Source organism: Megalops cyprinoides, chromosome 7 (assembly GCF_013368585.1).
Source record: "Megalops cyprinoides isolate fMegCyp1 chromosome 7, fMegCyp1.pri, whole genome shotgun sequence".
Taxonomy (NCBI): domain Eukaryota; kingdom Metazoa; phylum Chordata; class Actinopteri; order Elopiformes; family Megalopidae; genus Megalops; species Megalops cyprinoides.
The window spans coordinates 5,079,153-5,098,375 of NC_050589.1; the positions used below are offsets into that span (position 1 = coordinate 5,079,153).

At 38.3% G+C, this 19,223-nt stretch overlaps 2 protein-coding genes and 1 long non-coding RNA gene across 3 annotated transcripts in view; all 3 read right to left on the reverse strand.

The window, feature by feature from the left end:
• Positions 1 to 315: 315 nt before the first annotated feature.
• On the reverse strand, positions 316 to 2,053 carry LOC118780277 (tumor necrosis factor receptor superfamily member 14-like). The gene is made up of 5 exons (XM_036532688.1): positions 2,033 to 2,053; positions 1,388 to 1,479; positions 1,132 to 1,253; positions 564 to 722; positions 316 to 407 (listed from the first exon to the last, which is right to left on the reverse strand). The coding sequence occupies exons 1-5, from the start codon at positions 2,051 to 2,053 to the stop codon at positions 316 to 318; spliced, it is 486 nt and encodes a 161-aa protein (XP_036388581.1).
• Positions 2,054 to 11,781: 9,728 nt separating this feature from the next.
• Positions 11,782 to 19,223, reverse strand: part of LOC118780278 — a 30,887-nt gene continuing 23,445 nt past the window's right edge. The window contains exons 14-17 of the mRNA XM_036532689.1: positions 13,170 to 13,324; positions 12,753 to 12,772; positions 12,554 to 12,602; positions 11,782 to 12,285 (exon numbers count right to left, since the gene is read on the reverse strand). Of these exons, the coding sequence (XP_036388582.1) occupies positions 12,236 to 12,285; positions 12,554 to 12,602; positions 12,753 to 12,772; positions 13,170 to 13,324 (274 nt within the window). The 3' untranslated portion in view covers positions 11,782 to 12,235. The remainder of the gene's footprint in view (positions 12,286 to 12,553; positions 12,603 to 12,752; positions 12,773 to 13,169; positions 13,325 to 19,223) is intronic.
• On the reverse strand, positions 15,476 to 16,741 carry LOC118780899. The gene is made up of 3 exons (XR_005005080.1): positions 16,643 to 16,741; positions 15,801 to 15,880; positions 15,476 to 15,589 (listed from the first exon to the last, which is right to left on the reverse strand). It is a non-coding gene; the product is annotated as an uncharacterized LOC118780899 (long non-coding RNA).

Below are 19,223 nucleotides of genomic sequence, written 5' to 3' on the forward strand. Positions count from 1 at the left end.
AGTCCTATTACTGCTGCAACTAATACAGCAACAATTGCAACAATCCCCAATATGAGACCAGTCAGATTCAAGTCAGACCAGTCAGATTTCTCTCCACATTCAGAATCAAAGGAACGGCTGCCAGGTTTCAATTCAGGAAGTCCCTCAGAGCTGCAACTGTAACAAAAATAAATGTAAAAAAATAAATGAAGGTTAGGGCAAATTAAATGTTTTATTTAATCTCAACACGCAGGATATACAATTTATGAGGCCTACACTGAATTTTGTACTGGAAAATGGCATAATTGGAGAATAAATGCAGGAATGTGAGGAAGCTTACTCTCTGTGCGGTTTGCAGTTTGTAGACAGGCCATCTGAAAAGGTTTTATCGGAACAATCTCCACATATGGTATCAGTGGATGCTGTTCCTACAAATATCAGAAGACATCCCAACAGTTTTAAGAAACATCCATCCAGACATTCCAATTGTTAAGAAACACAAACCACATTAACACATATTAGTTGTTTGCATTACAGATTAACACATATGTTGTAATAAAGATGTAATACCAAAGATATAATACCGTTCTGTTTGATGAATTGTCCAGGCTTGCAAACTGTGCGTCGTTCTGCTCTGGTGCAGCTCCCCTTCCTGTCCCGTTCAGTGCAGAAGTGCTGATCCAGAGGGCCACACACTGTGTTTGAGGTGGGAGTGCAAGCTTTTCCTATTTTTAACTCAAGGCCTGTGGAGGAATGAAGAATTGAAACCCATGTTGTGACAATGATATCAAGTTCTGTGGTCAAAACAGGAGATTCATTCAGAAAAAAAGTCTTCAGTTGAAAGCTGTCGCAAACCTTAATATCATTAATAAAAATGCTTTCAGTGTACAATCACAGGCATTTGAAACAGGCCAGAACAATTTGTATTTGACCAAACAATATTTGTTATTCAACAAGATATCTCTTAAAATGTAAACTGTCAGAACTCAAGCTTATTAAATGTTATTTCTGACATATATCACAAAATGGCCTCACACTATGCTGCGCAGGTATAGGGTATGCCCCATCAACCCCTAATGTGAGTGGATGGCATACCTGCAATCCCAGTATTTACAAATCATTAATATGTTTGCTGTAAATCAGTATTCTCACCTTTGTCACAGACTGCACAGCGAAAGCACTCAATGAGACCACTGGGTTGATCAATGAAAGTTTCCCCAACACAAGGCACACATGAGGTACTGGTGTACTCTGTACAGTGTTTGTAGACTCTGCTCCCTAAAGGAAAAATATACATGAAAATGTTGACCTTGCATGCATTCAGTGTCATCCCAATAAAAGAAAAGCTCTCTCACAACTCCTGTAAGCCTGTATCGATTTTAGCTGTAGCTTGACAAAAGACAGTTACTTACCAGGACCACACATAGGGCAGCACTCGTCACCTATTCTATATTCTGCACGACCACAGGCATAGGCAACATCACAAAGCAGGAGTACTGTCTAAAGAGATTGATTAGAGAGACTGACTTAGATCAAACAATTGATCTAAAGAAAGAATATCTGTAAGCCCTTGCATACCACACACAATCTCAATATCGGGTAAAATGTATTTTTATTCAACAGAACGGAATGAATTTTTAACCAAAGTGGTTGCAGCCCTACAGGTTTGGGTCCATGATTATCACAGAAAGAGAACTAAAATTGGCAAATATTCCCCTATTCACCAAATGGGATTAAATAAAAAATAATGAAAGATGGCACCAGGTAATTTGAGCAACTCTGCTTCCCTAGTTGCCCACAGAACAGAGAAAGGTGTTTACATACTACATACTGTAGATTCCTATAACCAGGGTGGAGATTAATTACTCCATTGCTCCTTCTACATAAATATGCAAAGAAAGAAAGAAAAAAAATAGGTAGACGAACATAAATTGAAACAGTTGAACTGGCAGGCTTTCAGTGACATCACAATAAAATAAGAACGCTGACACTAACTCCCATCAGCCTCCATCTACTGCAAGAGGAGCTGGAGCTTGACAAGACAGTTACTTACCAGGAGCACATACAGCAACATCCTTCACCAGTTTTAAATTCTGCACCACCACAGGCACCGGAAACATCACACAGCAGGAGTACTGTCGAAAGAGATTGATTAGGGAGATCGATTTAGATCAAATTATTGATCTAAAGAGAATAGCTGTAATCCCTCACATACTACACACAATCTCAATATCAGGTAAAAAGCACTTTTGGAATGGAATAAAACATTAACCAAAATGGTTCTAGCCATACAGGCTTGGGCCCCTGATCATCATGGGGAGAGAACTAAAACTGGCAAATAATCCCCTATTCACTAAACGGGATTAAATAAAAATAAAAGACTGAATGATGGCACCAGTTAATTTGAGGTACTGTGGTTCCCTAAGTCTTCATAGAACAGAGAAATAAAAACTGATCTGTCTGATAGCTTGCTTCACATCAGTCCCAACCTGCATGAAATACCAAAAAAAAATCAAATATAAACGCACAAGCCAGAAACCTGTATCGTGTGCATAGCAGGGTGGAGATTCATTATTCTGTTACTGTGTCTCCATGCATATGCATAGAAAGAAAGGAAAAAAACAGGTAAACTAAATTAAATTATGACAGCAGTTAGTCCTGAACAAAAAATTATATTGTCCTCGTCATCGCGATATGAACATGTGCGATAAACACATCGCAAAAGACTGCCGGAAACGCGATTTGACCTTTGCACTCCCGTCGCCACATTCTTCCGGGTAAGATGACACGCCCCTTAAAACTGATGTTCCACCAATGAGCGGAAAGGGCCAGGGGCGTAGCGAGCGCTGGTTGAATAGGAAATAAAATGCACTAAAGAAGCATTTCTTCCTAAAACATTAATCTAGTCAAGACAAGTCACTAATCAAGACTTTAATCCTCAATTTTTCAAACAGCAAAATGCCTAAATACTGAAAGGACAACACACTTTCTTAATGTGCTGGCCTTCAAATCTTCAATCCTCTCTATACAATCTTTAAGTGTTCCTTTTCTTCATTAGAGTCTTTCTTGGATTTACCACCAGTTCCAGATGAAGATGTTTATTTTGAAGTATTATTTTGAAACACCTGTAGGTTTCCAATGAGTGAAGCCTTAGCTTGACGCTCTAACCACTCCCATCGTCCAAATTCACATCAAGAAAATCCACAGGACCACTTGGTAAAGTTGAACTGTTTACTTCGACACAAGAAATGTTTGGTACAGAACGATTGTTCATTAGCAAGAATAGTTCATGAGAAAGAGAGACCGAGAGGTCAAAAAACTGTATGGCTCCACTCTCTCCTTGCCTGACTTCCCCAATTCTTACCCCAACACATGTAACATAAATGACACCTTATGCATTACTGTAAATATGGACTATAAATAAATCAACCTGTAAATACGGTAAATATTCCTTCCAATTCCTTCTAAATCAATGAACCATGTAAATTACTGTCGTCTTATATATGATCTTAAATTATTGCATGCTGACTAATCACATACTCATATTTTATCAATAAACTGCATTTAGGCTCCTACAATACTAGTTGCAATTTGTGATGCCTCATCAATCTTTGACTCACTTGAGAAAAAAACTATTAAGTCAACTGCATACAGCTGAAGTTCATCAGACAAGAACAGACTTAAAGCTGAACCCTGAGGAACCCCTTTTATAAGCACTTGAACCTCAAATTTCATACCCTCTAATGCCACACACTGCGTTTTGACAGGGAAGTCATTTCACTATCACTGACATTTAAATTTTTGTAGTGTATGTAAAAATATTGGCATGGTGTTGAAAGCATTTGATAGCTCTGTCAATGGATAAGTGCAGAGATGTTCGTCTTACTGAATATTTTCAGTCACTGACAACTGCAGATATTGTACCATCTTCCTCTGAACCTGACTAGCATTCATTTATTATATTCTTACGATAAAGAAAAGCTTTGACTTGCGAGTTGTCATCACCATCATAAACAAAACTGAGTGAATGTGAGTAGATAAGCCTATAAAAAGTGGTAGCCATTGCAGGCAAATGTCAAACCTTCCCATTCTACTGCAGCCAGGAAACAGTTAAAAAAGACCATTTTAATCTCACTCTCAAGTTTTCTGAGGGAGAAACTGTGCAAAAGATGCATCCTATGAGTGTTTAGATTTATAACAAGATTAGAGAAAACTGGGGGAAGATTGGGGTGCTGTTTTTAGGGCACTTGCTAAGCAAATAAATACAACCGTCTTGTAAATTAATATTCAGGAAATATTTGCAGTGAATCTCAATCCTTCTACAAGACACTACATTTGATGGGAATACTATTATACTATCAATGGCAATAATTTCTCATCTGTATAATCATCATGATAACATTGATCAAAATCCATTACAAGATATCAGATTAAACAAACTGGACAGATAAAACACTGAAATTTTCTTTATTCAAAGCAGTAAGCTAAAATAACTTACCATAAATGCAGTAGATTTCAATATCAAACGTCGCATGGTACACAGATTTGTGCTTCCTTTGAAGAAAACATATCCCAGTTTTTGTAGAATAATTTGTCAGGACTAATACGTGATGATTCAGTTCTCCATTTGCTGAAGTGCTGATTCCCGTGATAGCCTTGGGTTAACACGTAACATCCTCCTTTGACAGAAAGCGAAATACGTTAATGACAGTTCTGTATTCTCTATTTCAGTTCTCTGTTCAACTGCACAGTAATTTTATAAAACTGCAAACCTCTACGTTAGATTTAAAGCAATGCCAATGTTACCTTTCAGTTCAGACCTGGAACAAACATACTGCAATGATCTGTATGAGAAGTGAATGAAAACTGAACCCTTAGCCTAGTGCCAATGCTAATATTGACATTCAATATTTAAAAGTTAGCTTGGACGCCAGAGCTAAGTTATAGTCTTTGCAATTTAGTTTCTATCTCCTGACCTAAATCCCAAAAGATCTTACCTAAAGATGTTCACGTGTCCAACTAACTAAGCCACGCCTACACTAGTTTTAACACCACATCCTACATCAAACCTAAGGGGAAACAACTAAGATTTCCCAATTTACACCTCACCCACACAATATGGGTGAGGTGTAAGGAAACGAAGTTAAAATGGAAAACTTTTCAGCAGCCTGCAATGAGAGAGTGGGCTCCTGAAAATGTGACGCTCGCGAGTTTTCCATTTTAACTTCGTCTCCTCACAACCTCATCAAACCCGAGAAATTCACATACATACGACTCATATCATTAGAATCATGAGACAAAAAAGTACTAAGCGAAAACGAAACTAATTCAACTGCGGTATTCCCCTCGCTCTTTCTATAGCAGAGCGCAGTAGCAGTAGACATGACACTTCCCTGTACTTTAGTCAGAGTCCCAGTCAGTAAAAATGATAGTCTTGAAAAATAAAAACAATAAAAACAAATGATCCACGGAATTTACTTGAAGATTAAATTTACTTGAAAAATAACGGCGAACGTCTGACCTTTACATACACATATAGGAAGATATGCAACCTTTCATGTACTAAAACAGCAAATTTACAGCGTTATAATGTACACTCACGCACGCCCATGTAACGCAGGCACACAGATACCCTAATGAACTTAAATCTGTTTCCCCGCAATGCTACATGACTAAACTGCCATCAATAAAAAACAACACAACGTTAAGACCCACTTGAGTTTCACCTACCTTGAACCTAAACCGTCGACAAAATGTCCGATTTCTCAGACGGCCGTCCCACTTCTTGACGAAGTACACTGTTGTAGTCTGCCTCGCAATTGGTGAACTGCGCCAGGTATTCTATTCCTATTCGCTGCATTTTTCAAATAGGGAAACGTGAAATGAGATCGAAGCAAGTGAGTCTGGAGACGGAAATCATTTACATTACATTAAATTACATTCATCTCTCCAAAACGAAATTCCAGCACAATAGAGCATAAGTGTATCAATGCAAGTTAAATGAGCAATAGTGTCAAGCCAGGCTAACAACACTGCTACACCAGCGAGTGTGAGCATTACAATATGCAGGCTCTACCCTAAATTACCTTGTGCAATCTGTCTAGATTAGGGAAGCCAAGTATACTACCATACATCAGTCACTAGATCTCCAAAACACTACAGGTGAAATAAACAGCAAGAACTCCAGGTAGCAAGTATTAGGGGGCAGGGATTGAGGTGGAACCGCGATGCAGTCTGAAGAGATGAGTCTTCAGTCTGTGGCAGAAGATGGTCAGTGATTCTGCTGTCCCTGATAGAACATAGGATTTGAAAATTGGTTGTAGATATGAGGGGGCTGTCCTATTCATTGTCCTGTATGCCCGCACCAAGGTTGTGAACTTGATGCAAGTGATAAGAGGAAGCCAATGAATTGAAGTGAGGATGGAGGTAATTTGACTAATTTTAGGGAGATTGTAGACAAGTCATGCAGCTGCATTCTGGATTAGTTATAGGGGTTTGATTGCACAGGCAGGAAGGCAAGCAAAGTGGGAGTTACAGTAGTCCAGCCATGAGAGGACCAGGGCTTGAACTAGGAGCTGCATTGAATACACAGGGAGGAAGGGGTGGATCCTTCAGATGTTGTACAAAAAGAATCTGCACACCCAACTCACCACTGCAACCTGAGAAAAGAATGACAGTTTGCTATCAAGTGTTACACAAAAGCTTTTGACAGTGGCATTTGTGAAAAGGCTTGTTGGGTCTAGGCTGTTGGAGAGGTCTTGAAATGGGGAGGACCTGGATGGGTTGAAAAGCATCTCAGTCCTAGCCAAGATGAGCTTTAGGCGGTGGTCCATCATGCACTGTGAAATGTCTTTCAGATACACTGAAATGTGTGCAGAAACCTGTGTGTTAGATGGCGGGAAAGACAGGAAGAGTTGTGTGTTGTCATCATAAAAGTGTTACGAAAAGCCGTGGCAGGAGATGACAGAGGCGAGAGATTGTATGTAAAGAGAGAAGAGGAGGGGGCCGAGTACAGAGCCTTGAGGGACACCCATAGACAGGCTGTGGGGCCTGGACAACCTACCATTCCAGGACCCCCTGAAGGAGATGTCCAGAGAGGCAGGATTTAATCCAAAGGAGAGGGGTCTCAGCGACCCCCAATGTAGCCAGGGTAAATAGAAACAGAGTGTGGTCCACTGTGTCAAAGGCTGCAGAAAAGTCTAGAAGAATCAAGACTGTGGAGTGGGAGGGAGCTCTGGCTATATGTTGGTAAAAATGGTAAAAATGTCATCTTCAATCACCTCTCCTACAAACTTTGTCATGACAGCATAAAATTTGATGTACATGCTCATCTACATGATTTACATGCTTATTATATATGTCAAATTCATATGTTTAGGAATAGTTGATATCTAACAATATGGCATTTCAATCAATTTTCACCATGACAGCATTGCCATTCACACCTCTCAATAAAATGTCCTGCCACCATTTACCTTGTTCAATGGACCCACTGGCTTTTTCAGCTTTCTGCATGTACAGTACGTCCAGGCAGGGTACACTTCCACACCTCACCTTTATGTATAATTTTTGCTTGCAACTATATGTGTTTTGCATAGTGGTATATAGCTGCACAAACCTAATAAGTATTTGTCTTGTTCATAGTTATAGGAATGATGGCTTCTTCTTCACTATTTGCCATTCTCATAATACATGCAACTGCTTTTTTAAATTAGTGCTTTCATCTTTTGGGACGCATCCTTCGTGCTTACTAAGATTTGGCTGTAAAATAACACACTGGCATCAGCATAATCAAGCACAAATTTAGTTTACTGTGTAATATTTGTGCATATGGCATGGTTGAAAAGAAAGGATGAAAAGGGAGGTAAAAAGTAAATGCAATATACATAAAGGGAGCGGTGTCAGTCTCCCTGAACTCTAGCAGGGCACACTCCTTGAGTTTTGTATTTTTCTGTAGTCTTCTCTATTATTGATAAGCACAATGTTATTTTTTGGAAGGTCCCTATACAATCCTGGTCTCCATCAGTATCTGGCCTGCTGAGTGAATGGTCAGGTGTAACGGAGGACTTCAACCACAGTCTGGCCAGAGGGGACTCCAAAAACAAGAGAAAAATAAGATCAATCTCCATACAGCCGTGAGGCCAGTCATTTAATGACCAAATGTCATCTGTCTCATGGGGAGACAAATGGACAGCCAACCGTGCTATGTGTTTTGTGTAGTGTTTCAAGTTTGTGTAGTTTTGTGTAAAAGAACAGCTGCATTACTTAATTTAATTAATACCACAAACAGGAAGAAATATATATTTAGAACTGTTTTTCAGCCTTCATCCTGGAGATTTGTGTGTGCATTATGGCTCAGCACTCAGTTAATTAGGTTCAATTGAGTAGTTGACAAAACTCCTGTCTGAATTGATCGTTTTACATCTAGTCTGCAATTGCACAGTTTGTGAAAGAAATGGGGTGTTCAACAGTTAGACTGTTGTTCACAACTGCCTGTTGAACAAATTCAGTGCAGTTGTCTCATTTAAGCGTACTTATTTGATTGATTATTTGATTATTATTTGATTTGATTATATATCTAGCCTTGTGGAGGAGTTTAAGTGTGCTAAGGTAAGGTTAGTGTTGCAACTGTCAGGAAGCCATGATACATTAGATAGTAGTCTGGTGCCAGATGTAGCTATATGGAGGACGTAGAAGTGAAGGCAAGCAGTACAAGAGGCACAGACAGCTCTGAAGCATATAAATATTGTTGGTAGGGTGCAGCAAGGGAGAGACGGTCCAGGGGAAACAGTGTGGAATAAGTGAGACCCTACAGAGAGGAGGACATTGGTTGCAGAGCAGATATGTCATTAGGAGGAAGCAGTGAGGCATTCTAGGGCAGTGGCTCAGATGAACCAAGGACAGTGGATGAACTGGGAGAGTGTAGAAAAGAGGAGGCTTAGTTGGAGGGACCTGTGGTGTATGCAGGCAAATCATACATGGTTCTTCTTTGGGGCTACTTATGATGTGCTACCATCACCACAGAACCTATAACAGTGGGTGGATGGGTACCCAGTATGTCCCCTGTCTTCAGAGATCGCAACATTGAGGCAAATTTTGGTTAGTCTCTTGTATGAGCTATATACCTGGCAGCATAACCAGGTTCTGAAGTGTTCAACTGCAGCAATTGAGAGGAGAAGACAGGTCAATTTGGTATGTAACAGGACTGAGAGTTTAGCTATTCATTTTGTCCATGAGGGAGAGAAAAGTGGGGGGGGGGCTTTCATGTAGAGGGAATAGTGTCAACTGGAGTCGGAAAGAAGGTGTATAACTTGTGGAGAGTGCAATTTTCCATTTTTATGTGAAGAAGAACATGTTAGTAGAACTGTGAAGGGAAGTGTCCACTTTATAACCCCAATGAGATACCGTCATTTATATGCCTAATTGTTTTCTCATAGTAGAAATACGCAAAAGAAGTTCAGACTCTCAGGAGGCATCAGGATCAAATTTGTCAGTTTGAGCAGTAATAAAGCTTTTCCTGGAATCCGCATTACAGGGCCCAGGCATTAATGAATAGGAAGTGAAGCTGCTGTTCTATAGCTCAGGTTTATAGACAGTTGTTACCTCGGCATTGGACTCAGTTGTCTTAGCTGTGTGCTTATCCTCTTTTTTATGGCACTCTGTATTGTAATGTTAACTGCTGTACAAAGTGCAGAATGTTTGCAGTAATCCAATCATTCTGTTGGACAACCTCCATAGGGCTCAGATTGTACAGCTCAGCTTCAAACAACTGAACCACTGAGCTATTTGGGTTCCCAGAGATTTGATTTAAGATTTGAGAGAGTTTAAGGGAAAACTGTGCTGTTTTCAGATTGTGACTTTACTGCACTTCAGATGTTGTCCATTTAAAGCTTAAAGAACATGTTCAAACATTTTATCAAAGGGTTTGAGAGACACAGAATAGACTGATGAGTAGTATAGCATATAGGGAATGGAAACAAAGAGGTCTGTGCGTTTGAATCTGGGAAAGGCTTTTAACCCAGGCATTTCTCATGAACTGTACCACTAACATGTAATGTTTAAAATGTATGCAATGCAAGACTTCTTGACTAAGGGTATCTGCCAAGCAAATTATGTGCTTAGCAGATATCCTGCTAAACCATTTATTATTATTTTGAATTATGAAATTACCCCCAACATACCCTAAATGTTATCTGTGTTACTGATCACCTCTTCCTGTAAGAGTTACGACTCTAATGTAAAACACTGGTGAAATTCTTGCATCAAACAGAAAATGGGTGGACAGGCTGCATTTGTTTTAAAACCGAAACTGAAAATAAAGTTCAGAAATGAATGCAGTCTGTGCCCGGCTCAAGTTAAACCATGGTCTAAATTACGATGTTGAAAAGCCTAAATTGGTACAGCCCATTTGATTGCTAAAACATAAAATTTATATACATTAATATACATTACACACATGATTTTACACAGCATGTTGTCATTACTACCAGTCATACAATAAAGTGCAAATCTAAGCACACTGTGTGCCTGACTATGGTCTTCTTGACAGGAAAGGAAGGAAAACGTAAAATGTAGTAAATAAAAAAAAAAATAAAGGGAGTGGTGTAAGTCCCCTGGAAGCTCTATCAGAACACCTTCTCTCAATCATCTTACAGTTTCCTCTTAATTACAAAACAAACTCAATGTTTGCCCCTACTTTCCTGGCTGTCGGCAGGGGCGGCGCTTGGCAACAGTTTGGCATGAGAGGACTTCAACACAAGTGAGCAAGAAAATAAATCTCCATAAAGCCTTGAGGTCATTCCTAAGTAACAATGAAACTGCTTCTTCACAAGACTTCTCATTGGGGGAGACACATGGATAGCCAACCATTCTGTGCTTTTGCATAGTGCTTAAAATGTAATTTTTTTGTGGAAAAAATTCTCCTCCATGTGTTAAGGTGCATGATAATTAAACACAAAATCATTGCATATTTAGAAATGTTTCTCAACCCTGGTTCTGGGGACTCACTGTGTATGCTGGTTTTCATCATACCGGAGTACTCAGTTAAATGGATTTCACTTGTTTTTCACAGAATACCTGTCTGAAGTGATAATTTTTACATTTAGTCTTCTTTGACTTGTTTGTGAAGGAAATGGGCTGTATGACTATGAGACCATTTTCAACATACAGCATATCTGCCTATTGATCAAATCTCATTTGGTCCCACTGAGAAATTAATCAATTAAGATGAATATCTTTTGCACAACTGATTTTTCCTGCAAGGCTCTAATGTATAAATAGTTTGCAGAAACCCCATATCCTTCTGTTTAAATAAACATTTTTTTCAAACTCATATCTGCAAAAATACTCAACAGCTGATGCTTAAGTTATGTCAAATCAAGAGCAGTGTTAAAAACAGCTCAATCAAACCTAATTAATTGAGTTCTCAACTGCTATGAATACCAGCCTGCATGGTGAGTAACTGGGACCATGGCTGAGAAACACTGATATAGAATATTTAAACTGACATTTCTATTTGATAGAAGTTAGCATTTAGCCACAGAAATCATCTTTTAACTGCAACTTGCCTGAATTATATTACACAACATCATTGTCATTTAGCAGACACTCTTATCCAAAGTACCTTACACAGGTTACAGATTTTACATTACATGAATTACTGAAGTACTACCATAATGTGAAGGGTAGCTTTACATATATACACATATACACATTTATGTACATATATACTTTCCGCACGATATCACTTACTCCACTTGTCTGAAATAGAAACAAATTCATGTCTCATTTATCAAAAAGATGTGAGCCATTGGAACTCTGCTACAACATTATTACTTACTGAATGTAATGCTACTGAAGGATGGAGAGACATTTCCTGTGATTTACCTGAGGCACCCCAAAAAGAGAAACTTCACAAATTCACATCCAAAACATGTAAATTGGTCTTCTAAGGGTGATTTAGAAACATCTGTTACACCAGATATCCCCATTTATGAAAGCACAACATGACCTATGTGCCTTTGAAGGTAGAGATTCAGATGAAGAAAATGAAAATAATATCTGCTGTACAAAGGGCAGAATGTTTGCAGTAATCCAGACAGTCTGCTGGAAAACCTCCAGGGAGGCAGTTTCAGTTTTACAGTTTAAAATGAAGCAAGCTGCAACTTTTTAGCAGAAGGATGTTCACACCCATTTCCCGTCCAGATGACCACCAAACTTTTCACATTGAGAGGTCTGAGAAGAAATGTTCACTGCCTTAGGTGGGATCAGTGGCAGGCTCAGCACCGTTGCCCAAAAATGGTGAATCTGAAACAATAATTAAATAAAAATGAAAGCTGTCTGAACCACCAGTAGACATAAGCAGCACAATATCTGCTGAATTATATTACGAGGCACTTTTCTACTTAGTGGTAGTAGTACTTCATAACTCTCAATGGCAACACATTTTCCTTACACACATCGTCCTCATGCTGTCTAGGCAGTGACAGTACCCAGGATCCAGGGCTTCGATCCCTACAGAGCTTAGGGCCCCACTAGACTCATAACCCCCCCACACACACACACACTTACTTACCTGTATCTTGTTGCTGCACCCCATTCATTTCTGTACTTTGTTGTGTTCCCTAGTAAAATGGAAACAAAGTATTACATGTAAATCCTGAGAAATCATTTTCTAATACTCTGTCAAGAATAAATAAAAAACAAAAACACATAAAGACATTCTCTCAGGCTTCTGAAATTAACTAGGTATAAAAAGTAAAGTTTAAACCCACCTGTCTCTGTTTCCTTCTCCCTGAAATGAAAACATTTAACTAATTTTAGTACTTTCATTGATTTTATGATGATGACCACAGATTAAACAGATTGAAATGTGAAAATGTAAGTAAACTGAACTAACTAAGGACAGTAAATTATAAAATAACTCTTCAATTTGAAATGTATCCTATAACATGAGAGGAGTATCTTATTTTTTTCTAATATGGCTACAAAGAGACTGCTGCAGCTCCTATTGCAAAAATGACAGCATGAAAATGTGAATTCATACATTATTCAGTATGCTGACCACTGGTTTTACTGCTAATAGTATGAAAATTGTGGTTCAGTGAGTACAGAAGGACAGTAATCCTTACACTGCCACTCAGTCATGTTTGATAATGAAAAACAAACCATTTCCATAGAGAACAACTCACTTTTGATGAAAAACAATAATACACCCCCAGCAATTATTAGCGTTACAATCCCAAATACAGCTCCAACTATGGGACCATCCAAAAATTTCCCTCCACATTCAGCATCAGCTGAAGGATTTCCTGGCTTCACTTCATAAAGTCCTTTGGATTTACAGCTAGACAAGAAGAAATAAATGCAGAATTAGCTCCAAATGAGACCAAATGTGTTGTAGTGTTTACACAGGATAAATACACAGGAACACAGCACTAACTCTCATTCTATACAATAAGCCTACAAGAAGACTTACTAACAGACTAAACATAAGATTATGAACAGACTTACTCTGTGTGTGGTTTGCAGGATGCAAAAAGTCCATCTGAGTACGTATTACCCTGACAATCTCCACACATGGTATCAGCAGATGTTGTTCCTATCCAAGTAAACATTTAAAGGTGCGGTTAAAGCATTCTCCATGCATTTTACCTTATGATCAAAACAGAAAACACATCAGTTTCATAGGCAAATGAAAAGTAAAATCAAACCGTTCTGTTTGATGAATTGTCCAGGCTTGCAGTTTGTATGTCTCTGGGCTGCTCTGCATCCCTTCTTGTCTTGATCAATGCAGTAATGTTGCTCCAAAGGGCCACACACTGTGTCTGAAGTGGACGTACACGCCTTAGATATTTTTAGACCAAGGCCTGTGGAGGAATGCAGAATGACATATTTAAGCTATGGGGGGTTTAGATATAGGTCCATTTTTTGTAATTGTAATGACAGATGCAAGTTCTGTGATTATATAAGATTTGATACATTTGCAGGAAACAAATCTATGCTCACCTTGGTCACAGACTGCACAGCGAAAACACTCAGTGAGACCACTGGGCTCATCAATGAAAGTTTCCCCAACACAAGGCACACATGAGGTGCTGGTGTACTCTGTACAGTGCTTATAAACACGAGACCCTAAAAAAGACATAAAATGCAGCTGAATTTGCCTGTTTCCAATGACATCACAATCATAAGAGCATTTACAGTACAATAGAAAGTCTCATTACTAAGCCACAGACAATAATCAGTTTACATGCCCCACAGAAGCATAGGAGCTGCAGCTGACAAAAAAGTCTAAAAAATGTATTCATTACAATGTGAACCCCAAACTCATACTCCACAACTTGACAAAAAAAGAAAAGTCAACAGATCAAACTCAATTCCACCATCTCATCTCTTCGAATTCATTACACAGGTTAAAGGAAGAGTGAGCCCATAAAAAACTGACCCCAAATCAAGTCCAGTTAATACGGGCTTTTTAGTATGATTTACACAGCGCTCTTGGTCAGACTCATGCAAGACAATCTTGCTGACTAGCCAACAGCGAGGTGGACTGCCTAATGTTTCAATGTTCCTACATAAGCTTATACCTACTGCACTAAAATCTGGAGTTCAACAAAACATTTACTTACCAGGAGAACACATAGGGCAGCACTCTTCACCTGTTCTATATTCTGCACGTCCACAGGCATAGATAACATCACAAAGCAGGAGTACTGTGCTGATCTAAGGACAAAATATCAGTGCATTTATATTATTTAAAATAATTATATAAATTCAGTCAACTCAAACCAATTTAAAATACAAAAATGAATTGATTGTGTGTTATTATCACCATGATTACAGATTTAAATAATGCAGTTTGATAGAACAGTGAAATCTAAAGGCTAGCAACTGCTGAGGTTATGAAGGAACAATGGGAATGTGAATTTGTGTTGTTTGATTTGTGTTGTTAAAACTGTCAATATTAAAAAGTATGTGGCATAGTGAAGGAACTGAAACTGTAACCAGACGGCTGTAGGGTTGCATTAGAGAAGGTAGAGAAGATGTTTAGTCAAGGTACTTCACCTGAATTGCTCAAATCGGATTAATACGCAATTTTTTGAAAATAGGGAAAGATAGGATGGATAGAGAGCAGAGGTGGACACCCCGGCTTCAGAAAGTAAAAGTCCTACCATGTATTTGTTCTAGCCATTCGCTAGGAACAAGGTGATTTCACTAATTAGCTCCTCTACCTGGCTGAGGAGTTGTGCTAATTAAATTCAGCTGGTGTAGTGCATGGGTGGAACAAATACATGGCAGGACTTTTACGTTCTGAAGCCGGGGTTTTCCACCTCTGATAGAGAGGAGATCACAAGATTCACCTGGATTGATGAAAATATTTAAAGACAAGCATACAAAACAAAATGAAAAGGGAGCAAAAATGTATTCCAAGTTTATTTTGAAATAAACTTGCTTACTATCAGTATAGTGGCTTTAAAATGTAACTGCTGCATGATTAAAGATCAGTGTTTCTCTCAGAGAAGAAAACATATCCCTGTAGTCTATCTTTGATAACATTATGGATTTAGTTGTCCCATCTGCAGAAGCACTGATTCCCTTTTTTTTCAGCCTAGAAGAGAACACAATGCACAAGTCACTCTTTTCTTTAACAGAAAGTAAAACTTTTTCAGTTATTCTCAAGTTCCTCAAACGCAGCTGAAGATGCTATCAGAATGTTTTGTTCTCATTTGGTTACACATAGCTCTTTTACCAAAACATATATAACATGCTGCATGTTGTGCAAGTATTGGACTCATGGGACTGACTATTATTACACTCACCCTGTGTTCCAGTCTCGGAGGCACTGCAACTGGTGACAGGGAAAAACAGGAGGTGCTACACCATGCCTAATCAATGTTAACTGTGGAAGGACATGACAGTTCTTTGTTAGATTAAACGCAACATAACTTTTCAATCCCATGCCAATGTTTTGCTCCCATGTGGTTACGGGTTTGAATAAATCAGGAGGGAACTTTTGTGCCGACGTCATCAGAGGAGTACGTGGGTAGTGGTAATAGGTACTGTGAGCTCTCTTACAGTCTTTATTGCACAACACTATTTACCAATATTATATACTGTGAAGCACCGCCGACAGTGGAGAAGAATTATCTCTAATAAACCGCATTCAGTAGCATAACAGTAGCTCGGATGAACACCTCACAAAATCAAAACAATATCATAGAATGGCCTGACAACGACAGCGCCAAACACACACACACACACACACACATAGCTATCTGCATTTACGGTTAATAAATGCTTAATATCTGTAACCCTGCCGCGGTGAGAGTTATTTCCAGACAAGGCCTACTTTGATCTACTTGCGCTGTGGCACGATACGTTGCTATTTATTCGACGAAATTAGTGTATAATAACTAATTCATTTTCTTAACTATTCACTATAAGGTATGAAGTTGATTGCAAGTTATAAAATTCGCTATATCTGTTTGCCCTGCTGTCGAAAAGGTGAATATTTCCTTAGCCAAAATGCGTTTTGCTAGCTTGCTTACGTCTACCGTTCGCTACTTCATATGAGGCAAATTTATGTTAACTTGTTTTGGTAATTACGTCTCCGAAGGTCTTCATGGCATTATAGTTAAATAAAAATAAAATAAACACATACCTTTTCCTGGAAAAAGTGTTTTTGTCTCAGATCCACAGATCCACAGATCCTCATCCACTATTTAATTCTACTTTCGTTTTATACTTCGTTATTTATTTACTCTAGGCTCAATTCCCGTATTTTTTCAGCGCCATCTGTCGGAAGTTGGTTATTCCTCGTTTTCTTTGTAGACTCATCTCAAAGTGAATAAAATCGAATTTCAGCGATTGCAACAACACCTCTGAAGTAACGTTGATTGCTAAAAGTTGACTAATGTTTAACGTTAGAAAATTCTGTCTAAGTAGGACACGTATTTTTTGTATAAATTAGTCAGGCCTTTAAGTATTCTATAACATACTGATAGTGCTGTCAGACATCATAAATATCGAACACATTACTAGACAAATAGAAAGTTTGTTTGCTAATTGTACATAAAACATTTGCTTATCTTTCTAACATTAGCTACAATAATTAAGTTTCCTGACCAGACTGTCATGGTGAATCACACCTGGCAGACACAGGTTTATGCGTATCTATTAACCATGAATGTAATTTCATGTAATTTAAATGGAGACCTAATGTTAAAGGAATCTTTTTAAATACGCTGGAGCAGAAGGTGTCCAGTACAACAGTGTGTCTGTGCCTTGGTCACTAGGTTTAATTTTGTATGATGGAAATTAAATGTGAATCACAAGGGAATAGCATGATATCACACACAGCTGGCTGTTCCGTTTGTCCCCTCTCTATGCTGTCTGCACCAGCAGACTGCGCTGATCCTGTGTCTGGGGGAGGAGATCCAGACCCTGTACAGGGTGGAGGAGGTGTTGAGGGAGGAGACCCAGAAAATGACACGGCCCAGTCTTTAATGGAAACCTGCTGCCAATGGCTCCACACAGCAGGATAGAGAAACACTGCAAGACACCTCCTCAGAACATGGTTGTTAAAAAAAAAAAAAACAGCCACATATCTTTCAACATCTAAAAAGTATCTAGAGTTGCACTTCATATAAGTGTGAAATTGAAGGTTTTAAGTGGATATTAAATCATGGTCTATTGTCACCTGAGAAATTGCGGAAATATGTGCATCAAAACTGGCATTGTGAGATGCATCAGATACAAAACAGCAGGGAAAAACATTATTCATTGTTAAAGTTCAACAAAACTGCAACTGCAACCACACACCTGTTTTACAGTCCTGCTAATTACACAGGGGAGGCAGTAGCTAATGTCTGGCCTTACTTCATACCTTCAGACAATTACCAATAAAATGTACCTGATTTAGACACACAAAGTATTGAATACGCTGATCATTTGGAAAGATGGTTAATGGAAGTCAACAGAGGATCTTCAATTTAACACATTTACACATAAATTTCCACCACACATGCATTAATACATGGATAAACAGGTTACTAATTAAACATTTTAAAGCAAGCAGTTAATTTCAGTGATGTTCTCCTTCACAAGGTCCTCCTTTGTTAAGTGGCAATAGGTATGCAACTTTGAAACTTTCCATTTTTGTTTAATTTTGTGACACTCTTCATTCAGCAGATATTATCATCGACACGTGTAACTGTCTTTATTGAAATTCATTCATATTTTTCAAAAAAAAACCAGGCAAAAGTAGAAAAGTTGCAGATACAAGTTTTTTCTTTGAAATGAAGGAATAAACCTGTTGGCAACTTTTCTTCCTGTAATTAATTTTGGTGATAAAATATATATTCAAATAATCACAGAATTTGAATGGAGCCACAAAATTGAATGGTTTTACAAATATACACGTTGTATATAATATACTTATATCTACTTGTATATGCTTCAGAAAATATAACATATTACTTAATAAGAAATAAGTGTTAATAAGAAATAAGTGCTATCAAGATCAATCCCCATATGGGCATTACAGCAGTACTCTGTAATGATCAAAAATGCCATCCGTACATAAAATCATGTTATAGGGAGACACATGGACAAACCACTGCGCAATGTTTTCTTGTGTAGTGTTTAAGGTTCAGGTAGCATTATGGGAAAAAATGCATTAATCAATTAAATGTATTATTATTTCATACATAAAGACTAATATGCAATTAACTACTTGTGAAAGAAATGGGGTGTCCAACTAATAGACTGCACAAAATATGTGCCTTTTAAGGTATAAATCCAGATGTACAAAGCATAGAACATTTGTAATAATCTAGTCTTTCATCTGGACAACGTCCAGGGCAGCAGTTTGTTGCCGTTTTAGAGCAATGATTTCAGTGATTTGACCATTTGAAAGATCACAACATTCTCTTGGATTGATAAAAACACTTAAAGACAAACATATTCAACAAAATGAAAAGGAACCAAAAATATTTATTCAAATTGATGTTAAAATATACTTTCTTACTGTCAATACAGTGGCTTTAAAATGCTGCATGATCTTTGATAACATTATGGATTCAGTTGTCCCATCTGCAGAAGCTAAGATTCCCTTTTTCCAACCTTGGAAAGAAAACAGTGCACGAGTCACACTTCAATTTTAACGGAAAGTAAAACCTTGTCAGTTCATTTCAGTATTCCCCAAATGCAAATGTAGATGCTGTCACAATATGCTGTTGTCA

Bases quoted from the DNA above. Each gene is read 5' to 3' on its own strand.
- LOC118780277 (XM_036532688.1), bottom strand. From the start codon at position 2,053: ATGTTGCTGTATGTGCTCCTG. The intron at 1,480-2,032 runs GTAAGTAACTGT...CAATCTCTTTAG, and splicing joins TGTTGCTGTATGTGCTCCTG to ACAGTACTCCTGCTTTGTGA. The intron at 408-563 runs GTATTATATCTT...TGATATTTGTAG, and splicing joins ACAATTCATCAAACAGAACG to GAACAGCATCCACTGATACC.